The sequence below is a fragment of the Symphalangus syndactylus genome, chromosome 10 (assembly GCF_028878055.3).
Source record: "Symphalangus syndactylus isolate Jambi chromosome 10, NHGRI_mSymSyn1-v2.1_pri, whole genome shotgun sequence".
Taxonomy (NCBI): domain Eukaryota; kingdom Metazoa; phylum Chordata; class Mammalia; order Primates; family Hylobatidae; genus Symphalangus; species Symphalangus syndactylus.
In genome coordinates, this window is record NC_072432.2 from 59,072,911 (window position 1) to 59,093,555 (window position 20,645).

The 20,645-nt window shown below is 37.8% G+C and overlaps 1 protein-coding gene across 5 annotated transcripts in view; it reads right to left on the reverse strand.

Moving 5' to 3' along the window:
* Positions 1–20,645, reverse strand: part of LOC134731522 (uncharacterized) — a 357,298-nt gene that overhangs the window by 223,960 nt on the left and 112,693 nt on the right. For 2 of the 5 annotated variants that reach the window (XR_010113848.1, XM_063610343.1), the window contains one exon: positions 15,497–15,650. The exons of 1 other annotated variant lie outside the window; for it this stretch is intronic. Coding sequence is in view for 2 of the 4 variants with exons in the window: in XM_063610343.1 (XP_063466413.1) it covers positions 15,497–15,580 (84 nt within the window). In the remaining 2 variants the exon portion in view is untranslated. Of the gene's footprint in view, positions 1–10,942; positions 11,099–15,496; positions 15,651–17,034; positions 17,138–20,645 lie in introns of those variants that run through there. 2 more of the 5 variants (XM_063610345.1, XR_010113849.1) reach the window with 2 other exon arrangements.

Genomic DNA, 20,645 nt, shown 5'->3' on the forward strand with positions numbered 1-20,645 from the left:
TTAATGGTCAGGCCTATTTCTTAAAGAGCCTTTGTTCTCCATGGGGACTCAGCATAAATATAACAATAATAATCATTCATGTTCAGATGTTCTATCAACCTACCTTGAAGATGAAGGCTGGCCCCAGCAATGATAACTCTTTTCACCATCCTGAGTAAAGACGCAGACAATAGAAGTACACAGAACACCATGATGACCTGTGACCTTCACGCCTGAGGTCACTGGGCTCCAAAACAAGAGACAAGACCCATGTGGTCATGGTAATCTCAAAGAGACATTTCTAACCATAACCGGGCATTTCTTAATGAGCTCACATTACTTAAACTCTAAGTTATGGTCAAAAGAAAAACATCTCTTTATCAACAGGTAAAGATTTTGAAATCCTAAAATAAATTCAGCAGTTGAAAAAAATAAATAACTGAAATATCCACTTTCCCATGGCAATGTGGTATTTTAAGCGAGGCATTTTCTTTGAGAGTTTCCCACTGTTTGGATTGAAATCAATAAAAACAAAGAACCAAATGCTTAATAGCTCTACTAATATTTCTTTTTCTTTTTTAAGTGTGTCTTGGAGACAACGAATGATAATCAAAAACTACATCGTGATTAGCTTCCCCTAATTTAACACTTCTCTCTAACATTCATAACCTTGGATAAACCCCCATTTCTCAGTCTAAAGCAATTTTGCAAAGAAGAAACTGTATTAATCTTTATTTTTCCTTTTATCTTTCAGAAATATCCTGGAGCTCACTGTAACACCTATTTTCCCCATGTTTGTTGCAGTACAATGTTATGGTAAAAAATATAACAAAATCGTTCATGTACTCAGGGATAAAGACTGAGACAAATCCTATTTATAGTATATTCTATACCATACTATGCCAAGGTCAGCTGGGCTCGTGAATCTTTTTTAAAATGATAATGCCTTAAAGACTTCAGGGAGGTTATCCTCTACATCGATACCAGGAAAAACACAAGAGTAGGAATTACATGAAAAAATAATCTGCCTCTTCTGTTTAACATAACATCTTTAAATCCTATCTGATATTGAGCAAAAATCTAGATGAGAGAGTTAAATCCACTACTTAAACACTACACATATATATATATATCGAGCCACAAAGTACAGAACAAACAGAATAGGGCCATTGACATGTGGCAACTCCAATACATCTAGAGTCTGTATCACTTAGTGACTGTGTAATCCCTAGTTTTTGAGAGGAGACAAGTAGTCACTAAGATGAAAAACTATTGATCTACCAACAACTTTAATACAACCTTGAAAGAAATTCTATTTCAAAACCCAGAAGCCTCCCTCAGTGTAACAGTTAAATTACTGACTCCTAGGCAAAACAAAAATCCTGCCCTTAGGCAATTATCAGCATGATTCTTTATTTGAAGTCTTTATAAGCTGTTCAAGGGAGACCCTGATAGTTTGGCCAAAAGGAAACAACACATCCAGTGAGTAGCTCCATATAGGGCAAGAAAAATGGAGCCTCCCAGTATAAGAATATTAAATTATTATGGCTACAACGGGGGGCACAATTGTTAGTGGCCCCCTCCCACTTACGTTCCAGCTCCTCTCTTCCCTGCAATGAGTGTTCATCGTCATACCTAATATTCAAATGCTTTGATAATAATAAAATTGTCAAGATAATAGCAAGAAACTTTAAATAGAAACTCAGCTTTCAAAAGCCAGCTGTGTTCTTCCCTGATTGATCTTCCTAAGAGGCCTTCCAAAAGCAAATATTTTTATTTAAAAATTAGAACAAAGGTCCTATTATATGTAAATACATATGCACAGGATCTAAGTTTAGAAGCACAAATTGCACGACATATGCACAGGATCTAAGTTTAGAAGCACAAATTGCACGTCGTTAATTCAATACTACAAATGGTCAACAGAATGAATGCTACGAGAGAGAGATAGGCAAAGGAAATTGGCTGCATAAGGAATGGGGCAGTAGAATGGGAATGAATCTTTCTTAATTTAACATTCTGTTTGGGTGGGTGTGTTTTCTTCCATCCAAAGGCCTTTAAGTGGATGCACGAAGTAGACACGCTCTTAAATCAGGGAACAATCGCCCATGTGGGCATTATTGATGGTACCTTGTTCGAATAAGCAGTTTGGGCCTCTTTATTTCCTTTCATTTGACATGACATTCCACTCAATAGAGCCAGTGAGGTGAGGTGTAATGTGGTTTTTAGGAAGAACACTAGTATTGTTAACATGTTCAATATCTGTACTTCTTAAGGTTGATTCAGAAAACTTTGCTCTTTTGTCCCAATAAAATAATGATTGCAGGAAAACACTTTTGCTCTCTTTTCTTAGTCAATGCTGTTTAGTCTACAGGCATTTTAGATAAAAAGTACCAATGGATCAGAAGAAAAAAAAAAAGTAGCAGCTGGACACTAAAGCTCTGTAGGTGGCTGCTGATAAATACAGTATTGTAACTTGCTGGCATGAGCCTTCTCAGAGTGCTCTGAATACAGGTCAAAAGGCTTGACAAATTCAGAAGTCAATTTTAAATTATAATCTATATGCATGTAAATCCTTATTCCTGCCACCCAAAAGGATATTTTTTTCCTTTCTTGTTACATTGATATGAACAGACTTTTGTTTACCTTTCCACACAGACTCTTATCAATATAGCCATCAGAATCACCAAAATGCAAAATGCAGTTTAAAGCAGTGGCAGTCATTGCTTTAAGGGGGGATAATCTGTTTTTTTATATTATATATGTAAAAAGAATAACCTTTAAACTTTTTGAAATAACTTTTTGGAAAGAAAAGCACTATAGAAAGATAAAGGATTGCTTATTTCCATGTTGTTATCATGGGATACCAGTTGGTACTCTTGCTCAATTCATATCATTTGGTCACATTTGGTCAATTGTTCTTTGTCTTCCAGCACTTGTGCTTCCCATTTTCATGGAATTAATTACTAATTGCTTGTATTCCTCTTCAGAAGTATTGTCTTATTCATATATTTTTCTTATCTCCATATTGAAGTTTTAAATTTCTCAAGGTCAAGGAACCATGTGTTTTATTGACTCTTTGCATTTCTTCAAAGCAAGCCTCTCTGTTCAATGTGAATGTTTAGCAAAATAGTTGACGGTTTATAAAGAGGAAAAAAAAAAGAGATATAAGAAGGCTACAAAACAATTTCCAAGCTGTGGTCATTTTTGCAGAAGTAGAGTCAGAGGAGTGGAGCTATTATATAATTCTGATGTGTTTGACTTTTTAATTATGATAATATATTCTTTTATAATAAAAAAGTAAAATAATCTTTAAAGAAAAGGAAGATCTGAAGAGGCACACTAATGTTCACCTTGAATGTTCCAATCCAAATACACTCCCATCTTATTAATGAATAGCAGAAGTGATAAGATAAGGTGAAGAGATGGAGATAAAAAATGTTATAGAGCTTGCTTCAATAAGAAAAATGAGGAAATTTTTGCAAAGATGGTTTAAAGAAAAAAAAATGAGGAGTATGTACCTTTTAATCTGGACCTTGACTTAACCTATGCAAGTGGAGAAAATAAATGGTGTTATCTTGAAAAGATATGGAATGGCATCACATGATACGCCATCTACTAATGTTGGCATTCATTCATTCGACAATTTTTTTAAACATCTAGTATATGCCAGGTATTTTTCTAGGAACCGAGAATTAGTAGTGAATAAAACAGGTAAAATATCATCGTCATCACTGAATTACATTTAGTTGAGGGAAATAGACACTAAACACTAAATCATTTAATCAAACAAGGCATGGTGATAAGTGCATTGGAGAACAATTAAGTAGGAAAGGGCAACTGGAAGTTCAGTAGGTAGTGAGGATGGTTGCAATGAACGGCTCTGTGAATTCCAGGTCTTGTCTCCTTATCCCGAATGCTGCCTTGAAGCTTTACATCAGCCCCAGCAGGTGTAAGAGACTAGGGTTACACAGATGACAAATGCATATAAAAGTTGCTCAGTTGACTCCAATGGCAGAAACCTCTGCAACCTCTTGCTCTTGCCCTGGAGCCACACAGAGATGGCCTGCTGCAAAATCACTTTCTTTTTGTCAATTACAAAATAATAGAACTTTAGGGAAAACCTAAAATCTCTTCTACCAATAGCATAAAATTCATGGAATTATAGTATGTTGGGGGTTCCTTCAAATTCAATTTCTTCCACACCTGAAATGGGTTTTATGAAAACAAGTTTAAAGCTAAAGACAGCCTGGATGCCTTAAAAATGTTTACCATTAAATGGGAGTTGATGGAGGTTTTTATAGGGCCTAAAGCATATATAATTTGGGAAGAAAATGATACTAATATATGAACAAGAATTAGATATAAAAGTGAATAAATATGTAAATCAGAAAATAAAAGCAGATTATATAATTAAAAAGCTGACAAATACCATAAATATCACAGAATCTAGAATAATCCAGTCTAGCTTCTGACAATCTGCTTCTCCTTCATACCCACGTATTCTTTTTTTTTTTTTTTTTTTTTTTTTGAGACGGAGTCTGGCTTTGCCGCCCAGGCTGGAGTGCAGTGGCACAATCTCGGCTCACTGCAAGCTCTGCCTCTCGAGTTCACACCGTTCTCCTGCCTCGGCCTCCCGAGTAGCTGGAACTACAGGCGCCCGCCACTACGCCCGGCTAATTTTTTGTATTTTTAGTAGAGACGGGGTTTCATCGTGTTAGCCAGGGTGGTCTTGATCTCCTGACCTCGTGATCTGCCCGCCTTGGCCTCCCAAAGTGCTGGGATTACAGGCGTGAGCCACCGCGCCCGGCCATACCCACATATTCTAATGACAGGCTTCATAGAACACAGCCTCTGGCCTTGTTCTTTTGTGTCATAATGAGGGATAAATCAGCACAGCATCAGAAGATGTTTTTATACCAAGACATCCTACAATAATTTAACTATCCCTAGAAGTGACTGCAAACTACATACCTATGTCCCACTAAACCCAAACAAAATGTGTCTCCAACTTAACTTCCCTCAGCCATATTCCAAATATCCCATGGCCACTCAATACCACTCAACTATAGTGGAAGTAATAATCTCACAAGGTTTCCATATTTCACAGAGAAACTGAGGCTCAGTTTGACCTGAGGTAAAAACAACAGTAAACCTCAAGGCTTGAATTTCAAAATTGGTTCTTTTTACTATGCTAAGTGTGTTTTTTCACTGAAAGCTTCAAATAATTGGCAAATAAAAGTGAATATAGGAGAAAGACAAAAAAAAGAGATGAATATCACTAATTGAAAGATTTTAGTAAACGAAAGCTAAAAACTGGAACCAGTAGTCAAGGATAATATATAAACAAAGTGCAATTTAAAAATACTACAGAAATCAACTAAATAGATTCTAGCCTCCAGAATAATCTTTAGAAAAATTATTCAATAGATGCAAAAATAGAGAGGGCAAAAAGAGAATTCGATTCACCCAACACCTTTCTCTATTACCAACTCCCAACCCAGTTCATCACCTATCCTTTTATCCTTTTGTGACAGCTTTCCCTATTCAGTTGTCTGGCTACCTACTGGGTGGAACAGGCTGTTTCTCACTGTGCCTCTCTCCCAGCTTGTCAACTGAAATCATCTTGGAATTATAAGCCATTGAAATAAGGTATTATATCAAACACTTCACATGTTTTTATGACAAAAAAACTAAAGAATTTTTGAAAGAATCAGCTTGTCAAATAATATGTATTGAGGCCCTACTATTGCTAGGTACTGTTCCAAGCTCCAGACTACTACAGGGAGCAAGACAAGCAGACTCTGTCCTCAAGGAGGTTACATTCTAAGTAGACGCCAACAATGAGTACTTACATTAATTAAGAAAAACTTTTGAGATTGATAAATGCTATGAAGACAAAATAGTATAAGGAGGACTGGGTGAACTTCTATAGAGAGAAGAAGTGACATCTGTGTTGAGATGAGTGGGATAGGAAGAAACCAACCACAAGGAGACCAGAAAAAAGAATTTTCCAAGAAAAAGGTACAGCAAGTGCAAAGTTCCAAAAGGGGAGATGAATTGTGCATGTTCCATTTACAGCAAGAAAGTCAGTATAGCTGCAGCTTCATGGACAAGGCTAAAATACGTAAGACTCACAGCTCTATGAGCTTGGATTTTTATTAATGAGCTTGAATTTTTTTCTGGTAACAAAAGAAGTCATTGGAGGTCTTTAAGCAGTAAGTAATGTGATCTTATTTCCACTCTAGAAAAATCATTCTGCTGCATAAGAAAAATGGTATAAAAGGAGAGAGAGAGATAGAGAGAGAGAGAGAGAAAGAGAGAGGCCAGGCCAGAAATAGAAGTTTGAGAGCAGTACATATTAAAAATTGTTTAAAGTCATGGCACTGCCTGAGATCACCTGAAGAAAAAGGCTACATTTAGTAGAAAGCAGGGCTGAGGAGAGAACCTGCCAAAGTTTAAAGATATGGGAGAGAAGGCAATTGGTCTGATGCCCTAACTCTCAGGCCAATGAGCCAAATACAACAGGTAGTAGGAGTCTCTATATCTGAACATTATGTGGAAATTGGACATAACCAGTCTCTTCCAACTGCCCAGAGGTAGAGCAAGAATGATGTGAATTAAGCCTTTTCAATGCTAATATCTGCACTGAAGAGACTTCACAGGTAGGGCATACATGCTTGGGTTTCTTGACTGAAGACAGTCTAGTGACTCAGGGTGATCAGATGTTACATTTGAGGAAGATAGACTTGAAGGCCTCAGAGAGACAAGCAGATGGGATGTAGGAGTAGGAGAATAGGGATAATTAAGAGAAGAAAAGAGGCACAGCAGGGAGGAGAAGTGAAAGATGGGGAAAAAAACAGTACAAACTGAAGGTAAGAGAATGGCATAAGGGCGAAGTTATGTCATAGAGTAGGTGATTGTTGGCAGTATACAGATTCTTAAAAATATTTATGTATTTAATTTTACAGTTGTTTTCTCTTTTGGCAAGTTGTTTTTGCTTTGTATTTCCATGAGTGATACAGAGTTTCAAATTTTTAAACATTTATTTAAGAAAAAATACAAAATCAGTCTAAGGAAAAAAAATTAAGGATACCAATTTCTTAATCTACAGGATCCTAGTGAGTACAATGGAATATAATGTGCTTTCCAGGATTGCTGTGATGATTAGCAATGGGGGTTATAAATCATCTAGCACAATGCCTATAAGGTTTTCAATAATTATTAACTAATATAATTACTATTAGTATTTTAAGTACTTAGCATGTGCCAAGCTTAACAAAAACTATTAATGAAACCATAGAAAAAAAACAGAAAAGTTTTTTAAAAGAGAAAATGGAGAAACAATTAGATTATAAGATTAGCAAAAATAAGAATGGTATTAATGATAATAATGCAAAAATGAATTGGAAAGTAAAGAGTTGATTAGAAGAAATTAAGGGGATAGGAATAAAACTAGGAGTCAGGAAGTATAGAGAACAAGACGGTGACTTACGATTTTTAGATGGAGCTGAAGGGTCTGCTCCACCTGGGAGGAAAAACATGATAATAACATTGATACTTTCAGTTAACTAGTTGATCTGGCTCATAGTCAGCAGTATTTAAAAATTTGAGGTCACAAATCTCTGAACATCTGATGGGAGCTAGGGATCCTCTTCTCAGAAAAATACTTGCTCTCATACTTGCATACATACAGGGGGTCTTGTATAGTAATGTATAGGAAAAATATAAAGGAATATAGTTGACAGTGCCAAGTCAAATAGACATTCAGAGTCACATACATATCAAACCTTCTTATGGGAATAAAAAACAGTGACATCTTCTATTATAATGTTTCTCCTCCCAGGTGGAGCAAGACCTTCAGCTCCATCTAAAGGTGCCAAGATGGGACTTGACTGATTAGGTTGCTAACTAAGCATAGAAGAACAGAAACAAGTGTTCTTGACCTGGGAACCATGAGTGGGTACTGGGTGATTACTAAACCTTTAAAACCAGGTGACAAAATGTTATGTATGCAAGTATGAGAGCAAGTATTTTTCTGAGAAGAGGATCCCTAGCTCCCATCAGATGTTCAGAGATTTGTGACCTCAAATTTTTAAATACTGCTATGAGCCAGATCAACTAGTTAGCTGAAAGTATCAAAAGCTTTATCTCTGTATAGGCAGTGTCCCAAGTTTGTCAAGTATTGGAACGATGCTGTACTTAAGGTAGCTAGAACAGAGGGGCCGAGTGTTGAGCTGAATCTATAATGAGCAAGTCACGGTCCTATCACCAGCGTTTTTCAAAACAGACTTCTGATAAGCCATGGCCAGGTCTATTATAGACCTGGTAGGCAAAGAAGCAATTGGTATAAGAAAAAATGTCACCATGGCACAGCAAGATTTCCCTTAGAAGACAATGAGATTGATCATCACATAATGAGATTCTAAGCATTATCGATGGTGGTAAGCGTGCTTAACTGAGTTCCTGTCTCTGCAAGGGCAGCCCTGACCACCAAACCTTGGGTATACCTCTGAGGAAAAGGTGGGGAAGGGAGAGCCATTTTCACACACTTGTACTCCTAATCTCATTGTGCCCTTTTCACTACTTGTTTTCTGATTCAATAATAAACTGAAATTACCAGCAACCTTAGAACAAATCAAAAGCATCTTCATACCAGGCAATCCTTAGGGAACCAAGAGCCAGCCAGCCCCAGGAAGCTCTGCAGAGCTATGTGGAGATTGCTTTGGGTCTGTTTTATCACAACTCAGTACTCCCATAAATATCTTTAATTTCAAAAGCAAACTTACAATTTAGCACTTTAGTTGAAGCATTGATGGGACTTATTTCCATCGTTGTATAAATAGCTCATCCTGAAAAATGTCTTCTTCGTTTATTTAATAAACTTTAATTTATCCAAACAAGAGAAGCAAGAGAAAGTGGGGCCCTCCCATAAAAGAGGCCAAATTTAAAAGGACAATGTATTAATAGATTCTAGAATATATTTTGAAATATCTGTCTTTCCTAAATACTCCTAAACATTTACAATTTTCCCCCTACTGGCCGTTTCTTACTGCATGTTTTAAAGATGAGAAAAAAATGGTGAAGAATGTATTTCTCATGGTTGAAAGGGTGCCACAATGCAAGCTCTGTAAAGACTCCAGTAGAAACTGTTAAGAAACCAAGCTATCAGAGCACCAGAAAAAATTATGGTACATTAATAGATACATAAATGATTCAAACAACATCAATGACTTAATATGTTGTTTTTTTTTTTTTTTAATGTCAGCTCAGCATCCAGCTCTAGTAAAGAGTGACACTTTCTTGGCTAATGTGAACAACAACGAAAACTACAAAACCCTGTTTCATAGTGGGTTAGGAGAACTAATTCTTGATAATCTCATCCCTTGAAGACAAGGTTCCTTACTTCAAGAGCTAGGAGAAACAGAATGCAAGCAGACATTATTAGCATAATTTTATATAGAACATTTTTAGCTTTGTATATAAATGTGAATTTCTCATCTTGGAATGTATATTTTTCTCTTAACTTGTTCCATTTATAGCTAAGAACAAAACAGGGGGTCTTGTATAATAATGTGTAGGAAAAATATAAAGGAATATAGTTGACAGTGCCAAGTCAAACAGACATTCAGAGTCACATACATATCAAACCTTCTTATGGGAATAAAAAACAGTGACATATTCTATTATCATGTTTTTCCTCCCAGGTGGAGCAATGAGGAGCCTGGAGTATTTGGTGACCTACATTGAAACCCACATTGGAAGGGCTTCCTCCCCTGACAGGGTCTCCTTTCTTTCTCTGAAGTTCCTTCTGCAGATAACTGAGTGTAGGCTCAGAGAGGTGCAGTGTGGGACAGAGAAAGGGAAAAAACCCTTTCTTCACACTCGTGCTGCTCTGAATGCGGACCATCTGTGCCCCCAGCTGGAGCGCCGGCAATGGTCTGGCACTTGAACCACACCATATTTACAGATCTAAACACAAATGGCTACTGCCTGATTGTTTCATGATTCATTAGTCAGACAAGCTCTCCTCTCCCGCCAGCACAGCTGTTACAGAGTAAACCTTTGTCACTTAATAGGCCTGATTATTACTTTCCATCAAAGGTATTGATCTGTGTCACCTCTACTTAAGGGAATGGGGGAGAAGAAAAGAGGGGAATAAAATGTACCAGGAAAACAGGAACCAGAAGAAGAAGGAGGAGGGCAAGCGAGGAGCATTAGGCGAGATCGGCGACAGTGGCTTCCTCCTTTGCTCTATCCTCCGTGCCCTGAATATCTGGATTCGTGACTGGCTTTCTTGGGAAGAAGAGCCATGCCTCACATGGCGGACAGCCCTGCGCCCCCGAGACCACCGCAGTCACAAACTCTGACCACGCAGGTCATTGCTCAACCGCGGGCGCAGAGTGAACTGAACCAGAAATCTGTATCAATTAATAAACCAAGCCAGTGTGCAGAGAAAGTACAGGCTCTGGAAGGAATTTTTTATAGCTCTTTTAATTATCTCCTTTTGTTTAACAAATAAAGTGAAGCTATGACCCTGGGCTGTTCCCTGCCTGAGACGCAGAGCAGTCACCCCTCTTGAGAGGTGCTCCTGCCTGGCTGCCAGGCGGCACAGAGCGAGCGCGGGCCGCCTGGACGCCAGCTTGGCACCCTGCCGGCGCCTGCATGCTCTCCTTCTCTAGCGCACTGCCCTGGCTCTTTTCATCACTTTCCTCACTTTTTCCTTTCTTAAAAAATACTCAAAGAAACACAAAGTGGGAGGATTTGTTGGGTAGGAGAAGACAAAGGCTCTCAGAAATTAGAGTAACTCCATAAAAATCCAGGTAAAGATTCTCACCAACATCACCACCATAGCAATTATTTGAGAAGCACGAAATTTAAAAAGGGAGACCAGAAGCATCTATCCAGCTTTCTGATTCGCCTACCAGCAAAGGAAACCCAGAGAGACTGGGAAACCTCCTCCTGTCACACAGCTTTTGGGGTGGTTCACCTGAGTCTGAGAGAAAAGTCCCCTACTAATCAGTTCAGAGCTCTTTCCATTCTATCAACCAGCCTTCCAAAAACCAGCATCTCAATTCAGACCGCAATGCCTTTAACTAATATTGTAGTTCCCGCAGCCCTATAAAAAAAAAAAAGATCATAAAAGAATGAGACCTTTGTTCAGAGCTTGTGGAATTAGCCTCAGTATAGTCACACGTTTGCAACTATCTTCATATCATAGAGGAACACCTGACTTCATATAGTATACATATGTATATGCATGGATATTATACACAAGGAACTCCAATGCATCCATGCATGAAAAATCGGCCTTGCTCTTACAACCACTTAAGAGCTCCAGCCCTCTGAGATTCCAACAGAGGCTAGTTCCCTTCTCTTTTGTTTCCATACACTCATTGTAACTGTTAACGCAAATCTAGTATATTAATGAGATCTTTATGACTCTTTTTCCCCAGAGCTCATCCTCCAATTGTAAGGACATTGTCATCCTAGTTCACAAAAGGTCAGCAGCTTTGCTAAGTACATCACTGCTTGTTTTATGGTGTTTACCACAGATGACAGATTGACTAGCCTGAACATTGGGATTTTCCACTTGTGTGATTGTCAACAGAAGCAAGAGACAAGGCTCACCCTGCCAACTCAGTCCATTCAGAAGGGAATGGTCAGAACACGGTTTGCTTACGTTTCTATTTCCAAAGACATTGTTAATGAGTACAGCATTGATATATGAATGGGCTGTAACCCTGGGGAGCTGAACAGCCCATTTCATACTTACTTTACTCTCAGTAGGCCCCTTGCCAAGGGTACGATGCAAATGGCTTGAGAGTACTTCTGACCCAGCCCAGATTTTACTCAGTAATCTGGCAATGAAAGACCCTCTGTCCCATTTCTATGCCTATAGTTCTCTAGGTGGTTTGATTGTTATACTTGACATCCATGTCCAGTACCATCTAGACTTCTCGCCTTCCTTCTTCCTAGTTCCCAAATGGCAATGGGAATTTTACTTCTTGGCGCAAAATATAAATGAGGCGTGTAGTGTGTATTTCAGTACCCCTAAAAAATGTTTCACTGAAATTTTATCCTTAATTATTTCATCAAAAACAGAATGCAGATATGGAAGCAAATGAAATCTTACTAATAGCCAAATTTCAGCTTTGTAGCTTTCCAAATCAGAGTTTCTTTTTGTAAGTTATGTCTATCAGTTGACAGGACCAATATGATTTTACATGGGTATAGTTTGCCAAACAGGAACTCCACATAATATAGTGCACTTGAAATTCATATAAAAGAAAGCTGTCAGCAAGTGAAAACATTAAAATAAAGGGCATTTGTTCTTAACAGGGAAGGAAAATCAGCTTATAACTACAAAAAAGAAACTGATTGGCAAGAACTCATGTCAAAATGCCAAAGTACTAAAAATACAGTTTGATATTTGCTCGGCTTATATTCCACTTGATAATTTGGCTTTGAATCTAAATATGCATTTCTCCCAGCATATCAACAAAATGGACCTTACCTAGAAATCTACGTATGCTGACAAAGAGCACTTGGAAGTATCCTCTATTTAAAAAAAAAAAAAAAAAAAAATCCTTAATTTTTTTTAAAGACATCTGACCAATGGTTGAAGGAGCTTAAAAAATCTTGGTGAGGCAGGAAGTATAGGTATACTCTCTGCATTTTACAGATGGGATTCTGATGTGTTAATAAGTTCAAGATAGAGAAATATCATCAAACAATTTTTTCACGATATGTTTAAAGCTCCTACATGTGGGGATCTACTATATGGAATGCAAAAAAGCTGTGATCAGAACTCCAGGAAGACCTACGTGATTGTATACAAAAACAAATATCACTAGAAAAACAATGTCCAAGATCATCCTAAGGCCTTTGTCTTTGGAAAAAGCATGGGAGAAAATCAACTTTCTGTCTTCCAGTGTGCTCACATATTCTGGAGGTAGCCATGCAGAATGGGCTTGAGTCTGGGTACTTTCTACCCAGAGTAAAATAAAACATACATGTGCAGTCAATTAAAACAATGTGCCTTTATAAATAGGCATAACACTTGTTCTTACATAGCTACATTACTTAACTAAATATACACTGAACAGCTGGGACTAAAACCCAAAAAATACATATAGCAGATTGCAATGAAAACCTACGGTTGTATTTAGTTACCTACACATTTTAATCTGGTGCATGCAACCAAAGCCAACAGTATTCAGAGTTGGATAATTGTGCTTTCTTGCTCTTAGAAATGTCAACAGCAAAGCATGTTCTGGAAAATGCCTTTTCCTTTAAATATTTTTTATTTATTTTCTCTACATTTTTATGGGGTGAATGAACACAGAATTTTTTTAATGCATTGCATTTATATTTCTCACTTCTAAGTTTAAAAGCTAACACAGTGAATCCTAAAATGCCTCCAGTCAATGTGATATGGGTGTGGATTATAAAGTAAGTAAGTGTATAAATGAGTGAATAATAGCCAACACAACTCACTATGAAACAATTACACACATATTAACTCATTGAATCATAAGAATACCCTAAGAATTAACCCTATTATTACCCAAATTTTACAGATGAGTAAACTGAGTCACAGAGAGGGTAAATAACCTGCCATATGATATACAGCTGTTAAGTGGGATTGCTGGAATTCAATTCAGGTTGTCTGGTTCCAAAGTCCATGCTCTTAGGAACTAAAAGTTACAGATAAAGATAATACAAAGAAAGAACGAATGAAGGAATGAAAGGAGAAAAGGAGGGAGGGTAGGAGGAAGGAAAGGAGTCAAGGAAGGAAAAAGAGGAAAGAAGGAAGGAAGAGAGGGAGGGAGGGAGGGAAGGAGGGAGGGGTACTGCATCTATAACACAGTGGGGAAATTTGAAAAACGTTCTTGAGGAATGAAAGCAAGTCTTTCTGAAAACCAGAACAGGTCTTTTTGGAGAAAAGGAGGAAAGAGGGGTGTTTGATGCCAACTGAACCCACTATGAGAGGAGCTAGGTAGAGGAGAAATGACTGCAGATTTGGTTTGTCTGTGCCGGCTCTCAGGGCCTCCCTTTCATGAATGTATCCATCTGCCCCAGAATCCTTAACATTTCAATCAATACTCCTCTCTGCTTGGAGTTAAGAAGACGTCAAGGAATAAGATACCTGGAAACCTAAAATGCAAGTGTGGTAATGCATGGTCACTTTGCCACAGTGAGTGCGCTCAGCTTCATGCCAAGGAGTGGAGCTTGCCTTCTTGCCAGCAGTCCAGACATTCAGCAAACAGACCACACAGCAGAAGCAGCAGGCACGAAACAGAAGGGATCTGTCCACCAGAAGAGGAATCTTCCATACATCCATGGGAAAAAAATATATACACGATGGGAGGACTAGACTAACGCTGACAGTAGTGGCAGAGTGTTTGTGATGAGAGAAAGTAATTGAAACTCAGCAGTAATGCCGACTGGGAACAGAAATACCGGGGAACAACGCGTCACTCAGTGTAAACTCAGAGAAGCAGACCACACAAATAACAGAAACATCAGTCATTGTTTTTTGGACTTAGGCAGAGCAGGAAATCAAGACCATCAGAAGCTTTAGCACAGATCCCTGAGAGTGCTGAGGTTTGGAGGAGCTGAGGGTTTAATTATTTTCTTTTTTCTTTGTTACATTACGCTCCTTTGGGGTAGCTGTGTCTGGTGTTTTAAAGAGTAGAAACAAAGACTTTATCCGTGTGATCCTATTTGGAACCTTTTACATTTATATTGGTACAGGTGTTTTCAAATAAAGCCTTCCAATAAATTATGACCTTCAACTTCTAGATGAAGTAGTGTTGGTTTTCACTGTGGTAAATATATCAGAATGTTGAGTATAGTACTAAGAATTAATATAGTTATTATTTAGGGAATGCTTACTGTGGACCTTTCAGGCATAGTATAAGTGCTTTATGTACATTAATATTCACAAAATCCTGAAGGAAGTGCTGTTACCCTCATTTTACAGAAAATAAAATTGAGACTGACAGAGGTTACAGAACCAGGAAATGGCAGAGTCAGGATTCCACCACAGATTTGTTGGGATCCATGCCCTTGTTGCCTTCAGAATTGTCATAAGAAATATTAAAATAACTACACTCCAGACAGCAGTCTTGAGGTTTACCCTCAGTGCACCTGTGATTGGGCTGGCACTCATGACTGCTTGAACCTTCAACCAGTGGAACAAGCAGGGGCACCACAACAGTGTGACAATGGGAGTATTGGAAGGAGCCTTGGACGAGATTTCAGAAGAGCTGGGTTTGGGGCCTGACTAGGTTTCTAATTCTTGATTCCCTTGCACATGTTCTCATGCCTCTGAATCTCGGTTTCTAAATCTCCACGAAATGGTGATAAAGAGACCTACGTTATTAGACTTGACATTGGGTGATTAAATGAAAAATATGATATAAAACACTCCAGAAATGAATGTTTGAAGCCTATATAGCTACGTGATACTCTTAGATGGTAACTCTCTGGTTTACACTAAAATACTCACCCAAACAGAGGTCAGTGTCTTCCCCTCGTCGCTGCTTTCTCTCAGACAGCAGCCACAGGCATTAGATGCTACCATGAGAAACATTCTCCAAATGCTAGAGATTGTGCAGGATGAGCATGAGCAAGATGACCATAAATTGGGTGTAAGCCCAGCCCTGGGAAAAAGACAGAAAAGGAGTTGGAAATTTTTGAAGTGCTCTGCATTATAAAGGACAAAAAGGGATGAATAATTCCCTATTTTCTTAATGCATGTTGTTGGGATTAGCATATAGTGAAGGCAAGAACACTAAATCCTGTTGCCTTCTGACTGCATCATTATACGGAATGTAAAATGCATGTATCTATGCAGTATTCAAAAATGTCCAGGCTTCTCAAAATCTCATTTTTGCCTCCAATTTCAAAATTGTGCCCCTTTTTCCTAGAAAGCTGCAAAATCAGGACTCTTACTAGGTCTCGTGGCTTTATATCCCTGGAATTCCATTTAAATGTAGTTTCAAAGTCCCCAGATTTCTACCAATGTAACCAAAATTTTCAAGGATTTAACTTTTTAAATTAGGACTCCTTTTGAAAATCTGTTACAAGTCATTAATCCGCTCCCCAGATAAAGGCTCATGCACACACATACACACATGCACATACAGCTGACTGTACAGGAAGCTGCAGATTCTCTGAAGTCCATCCATGAGCCCTTAAGGATTTATGGGCCCCAAGTTACTCCCAGAGCTCACATGTGCTTCTGCAGATTAAAATACTGCACGATAACGCTTGGCCAGGAGGCAAAGTGGGGATTAAAATCTATTCCCCCATACCACTCATTAAGTCATGTGGTGTCCACACAGAAGGGAGTTTGTTTTCTAATTTGTGCAAAGGTGCCAAATGGCCAACAGTGGTATACTAGGGCCAGCACACACCAGCTCTCAAGCTGAGTACATTGTGTAGTCTCCTCCCAACTCCATGTTCAGTGACAGTCACAATAGTGGTTTGAAATTAGCCATAGTGGGACTATTAGCACCATGGAAATCAGCAAAACCTGCAAATTGGGGCCACACCCACCAAGAAAGCCAGATGCCGAAGATTCACCAGTACACCACAGCATGTGGGATAGTAGAGGCCCTGAGAACTCGTCCTATGTCATAAGAGATTTTCAATAAAAACCTGAAAACACTATTTTTAAACCTACATCCTAATTTCCTTTCAGCCTGTCCTAATTGCCTTTAGGTCAAGGGCACGTGGGCCCTGGCTTGTTTTGAGCACAAATTTAATAGTTAACAGATGCTAGAGGAAGTATGCAGAGAGAGTGTGGAAAAATTGATTCCCATTTGATCCCAGATGGGTTTAAAGACAGCATCCACAGCTATCAACCTATGTTTTAAAGCATCTGCAGCACTGATAGCAGTAACTGCCACAAAAACCATGAAAAAAACAAAACAACTAATGGTTGTATATAATTTTTAAGATGGGAATATGAGGAAGAACTATGGGGGAAAATAAATCTAAACACTCATTACTCCTTAAGATGGCAAGGAAGAAAAGTCCTACCCATCGCAGGTATAAATTGTTGTGGACTGATATCAGGTGTCTTCTGTAGGCTTTGTGAAGAACAGCTCTTTACAACTGAATTCTGTCTTGAGCTAAGCATTCTCTTAGCAAGGAAAAAGAGAAAGTCAGGTCAAATGATTGATTCCATTTCTGAATTACAGAGGGCTATTGATTTTTCATTAAGGTTCCTGTGCTGCCCTCAAGAGCAGGGAAAGAGAAGGGAAAGTAATTCATTGATCAGAGCGGAGGGCCATGTTCATTTATTGGCTTCCTGCCACATCCCATTATTACCGGTTCTAAATGTATATTGAAGTCAGTTTATTTTCATCATAGCCTCCTGTCATCAGAAGTATCTCCCAGTAACTATTAGTTTAATCATCCTTTTCTCACAATGGTAATGAGTGATAATATCCAACGTGATCCTGGATTCATAGGTATTATTCATTGGATTGCAGCGCCGCCCCTCACAAAGCTCTAGTTAAGGGTCTGCCAATGCTTTCATAGTCTAAAAGATATAATAGCTTGAGAATTTTTAAATATATGTATATATTTGAAATAGAAAAACTGTAGTGCTTTCATCATCGTTTTATTTATTTAAAAAAAAATTCCTGGAAGATTCACGTTTGTTAACCTGTCAATTACGATAACTTTAGGGAGTGCAAGAAACCCACCCAAATCAGGTATCATAAGTCTACACCAGGACACTGGAAACCAATCCAGAAAATCATAGAGCATGTCCAGAATAAGTCATGTATTCCACTGAGTACACTAATTTTATTTGTGGAATATGCGTCTTGACTTACATTTGAATTTTTATTTTACATATTAGCAAACTGAGGTCCCAAAAGACTGAATGGTGCAGGATCACCCAACAGAGTGGCACCGTGGGGACCAGGACTCATGTTCCCTGGCTTCCCAGTCACTGTTTGTCCCACAATACTATCCTAATAATCTGTCATCCAATTTCAGGTGATATTTATAACGCATAAAATGAAAAGCTGATATTGACTTTAATATCAAATCCTGGAAATGCTACTAATGCTTTTTCTTTTTCCCCATCTCCAGATAAAAACTATTGCCTGTTAAGTTCTGCCTCACACCTAGGTAAATTAATCAGCTGCCCACATTGTATAATAAGAGTGCCTACTCTTCTGAGTGGATTTTCCCAACACCCTGTGAGAGGTAGGAAGAATTCTCCCATTTCATAGATAATTTGGCCAAGGCTACACGGGAAATAATTTGCAGAGCCTGGACTCAGATTCAGGCCTTCTCAATGATGAGGGCTTTTTCCACTACACTACAGCTCCCTCTGGTGCTGAAATTAACAGTGGGAACTATTAAAAATGACTATGAAAAACTATTTTAAAGATGTATCCCAGTAAATTGAGCTAGAAAATACAGTAGAATAAAATATTTTATTCGGAGTAGCAATCTATACAAAGTGCCTAGGAATAACCATGACAAAAATATATGTATGGAACTTATCTGACTAAAAATAGACAACTTTACTAAAAAAATGTAAAATAAGATCTGACTAAATGAAGAAACACAAAATACTTAAATATGTCAATTCTTTCCAATGTGACATTTTGGAAGAAGGTAGATAACATTATTCTAAAATTTCTCTGGATGAAAAATCAACACACACACAAAGATATTTTGGAAAAAAATTAATGAAGGAGCACTCAGTGTATCAAATATAAAAATGAAATTTAAAACCTCAGTATTTGAAATTAGTCAAGAACCTGTGTAAAAATTAACAATTAGAGGGAAAACTATTACCTATTTGAAAAAATTAAATTTATCGAATTTAATTTTGAATGCTCATTTTACAAGGTACACCAAAATGTATTTTAGATAAAGAGTTAAATATTTTGGGTTTTTTAAAATACTATAAAATAGGAAGAAAATAAAGATAAATATTTAACTTATGTAACTATTTTATCAATATAAACCAGTAGAAAATGATAAAAAATAGATTTTACTACATTAAAATTTAAAATGTCTATTCAAAACATCACAAACTACAAAAATTAGAGATGCAAATCACACACACATGCAAAAAAAATGTTCTATCTCACTAGCATTCAAAAACATTAAAATAACAAAATTTTTATCTACTGAATTAACAAGATTGTTTTAGATAATAATAATGAAGACTCTAGTGAGACAGATGCTATCATACTTTTGATGGGAGAATAAATATTTCATTATTTTAAAAAATACGATCTTATGCCCCTGAATTTGTATTTCTAGAAACTTAGCCTAAGGAAATGACCAGAGATGTTTTTAAATATGAATGTGTATAGAAATATTATTTATAAGAGCCCAAGAGGGGAAATAACCTAAGTAAAAATAGAGGTACTCTTTTTTTTTTTTTGGAGACAGAGTCTCACTCTGTTGCCCAGGCTGGAGTGCAGTGGTGAGATCTCAGCTCACTGCAACCTCTGCCTCCCGGGTTCAAGCGATTCTCCTACCTCAGCCTCATGAGTAGCTGGGATTACAGGTGCCTGCTACCACACCCAGCTAATTTTTGTATTTTTAGTAGAGACAGGATTTTGCCATTTGGCCAAGCTGGTCTTGAACTCCTAACCTCAGGTGATCCACCCACCTCGGCCTCCCAAAGTGCTGGGACTACAGGTGTGAGCCACTGCGCCTGGCCAAAATAGAGGGATTTTTAAATCGGACACAACCATATGATAAAGTAACACAAAAACATAAAAATCATGTTTGTTTGAACTTTTATTTAGGTTTGGGGATGCACATGCAGGTATATTATATAGGTAAATTGTGTGTCATGGGAGCTGGGTGTACAGATTATTTTGCCACCCAGGTAATAAGCATAGTACCAAACAGGTAGTTTTTCAATCCTCACGCTCCTCACTCTCTCCACCCTCAAGCAGGCCCCGGTGTCTGTTGTTTCTTTCTTTGTGTCCATATGTACTCAATGTTTAGCTCCCACTTATAAGTGGGAACATGCAGTATTTCGTTTTCTGTTCTTGTGTTAGTTCGCGTAGGATAATGGCCTCCAGCTCCATCCATGTTGTTGCAAAAGGCATGTTCTCATTCTTTTTTATGGCTGCATAGTATTCCATGGTGTATATATAACACATTTTCTTTATCCAGTCTACCACTGATGGGCATTTAGGTTAATTCTATGTTTTTGCTGTTGTGAATAATGCTGTAATGAACATATGCATGCATGTGTTTCCATGGCAGAACAATTTATATTCCTTTGGGTATATATTCAGCAATGGGATTACTGGGTCAAATGGTAATTCTGTTTTGAGTTCTTTGAGAAATCACTAAACTGCTTTCCACATGGCTGAGCTAATTTACATTCCTAACAACAGTATACAGGCATTCATTGTTCTCAGCAACCTTGCCAGAATCTGTTGTTTTTTGACTTTTAATAATAGCCATTCTGACTGGTGTGAGATGGCATCTCACTGTGGTTTTGATTTGCATTTCTCTAATGATTAGTGATGTTGAGCATAAAAATCACATTTTGAAGGAAATTTAATAATGTGGGAAAATGCTCATTCATAAAAAGAGAGAAAGAGAGAGAGAAACATTGTGGGACCAAAGTTATAAAGACTGAAATAGCGATG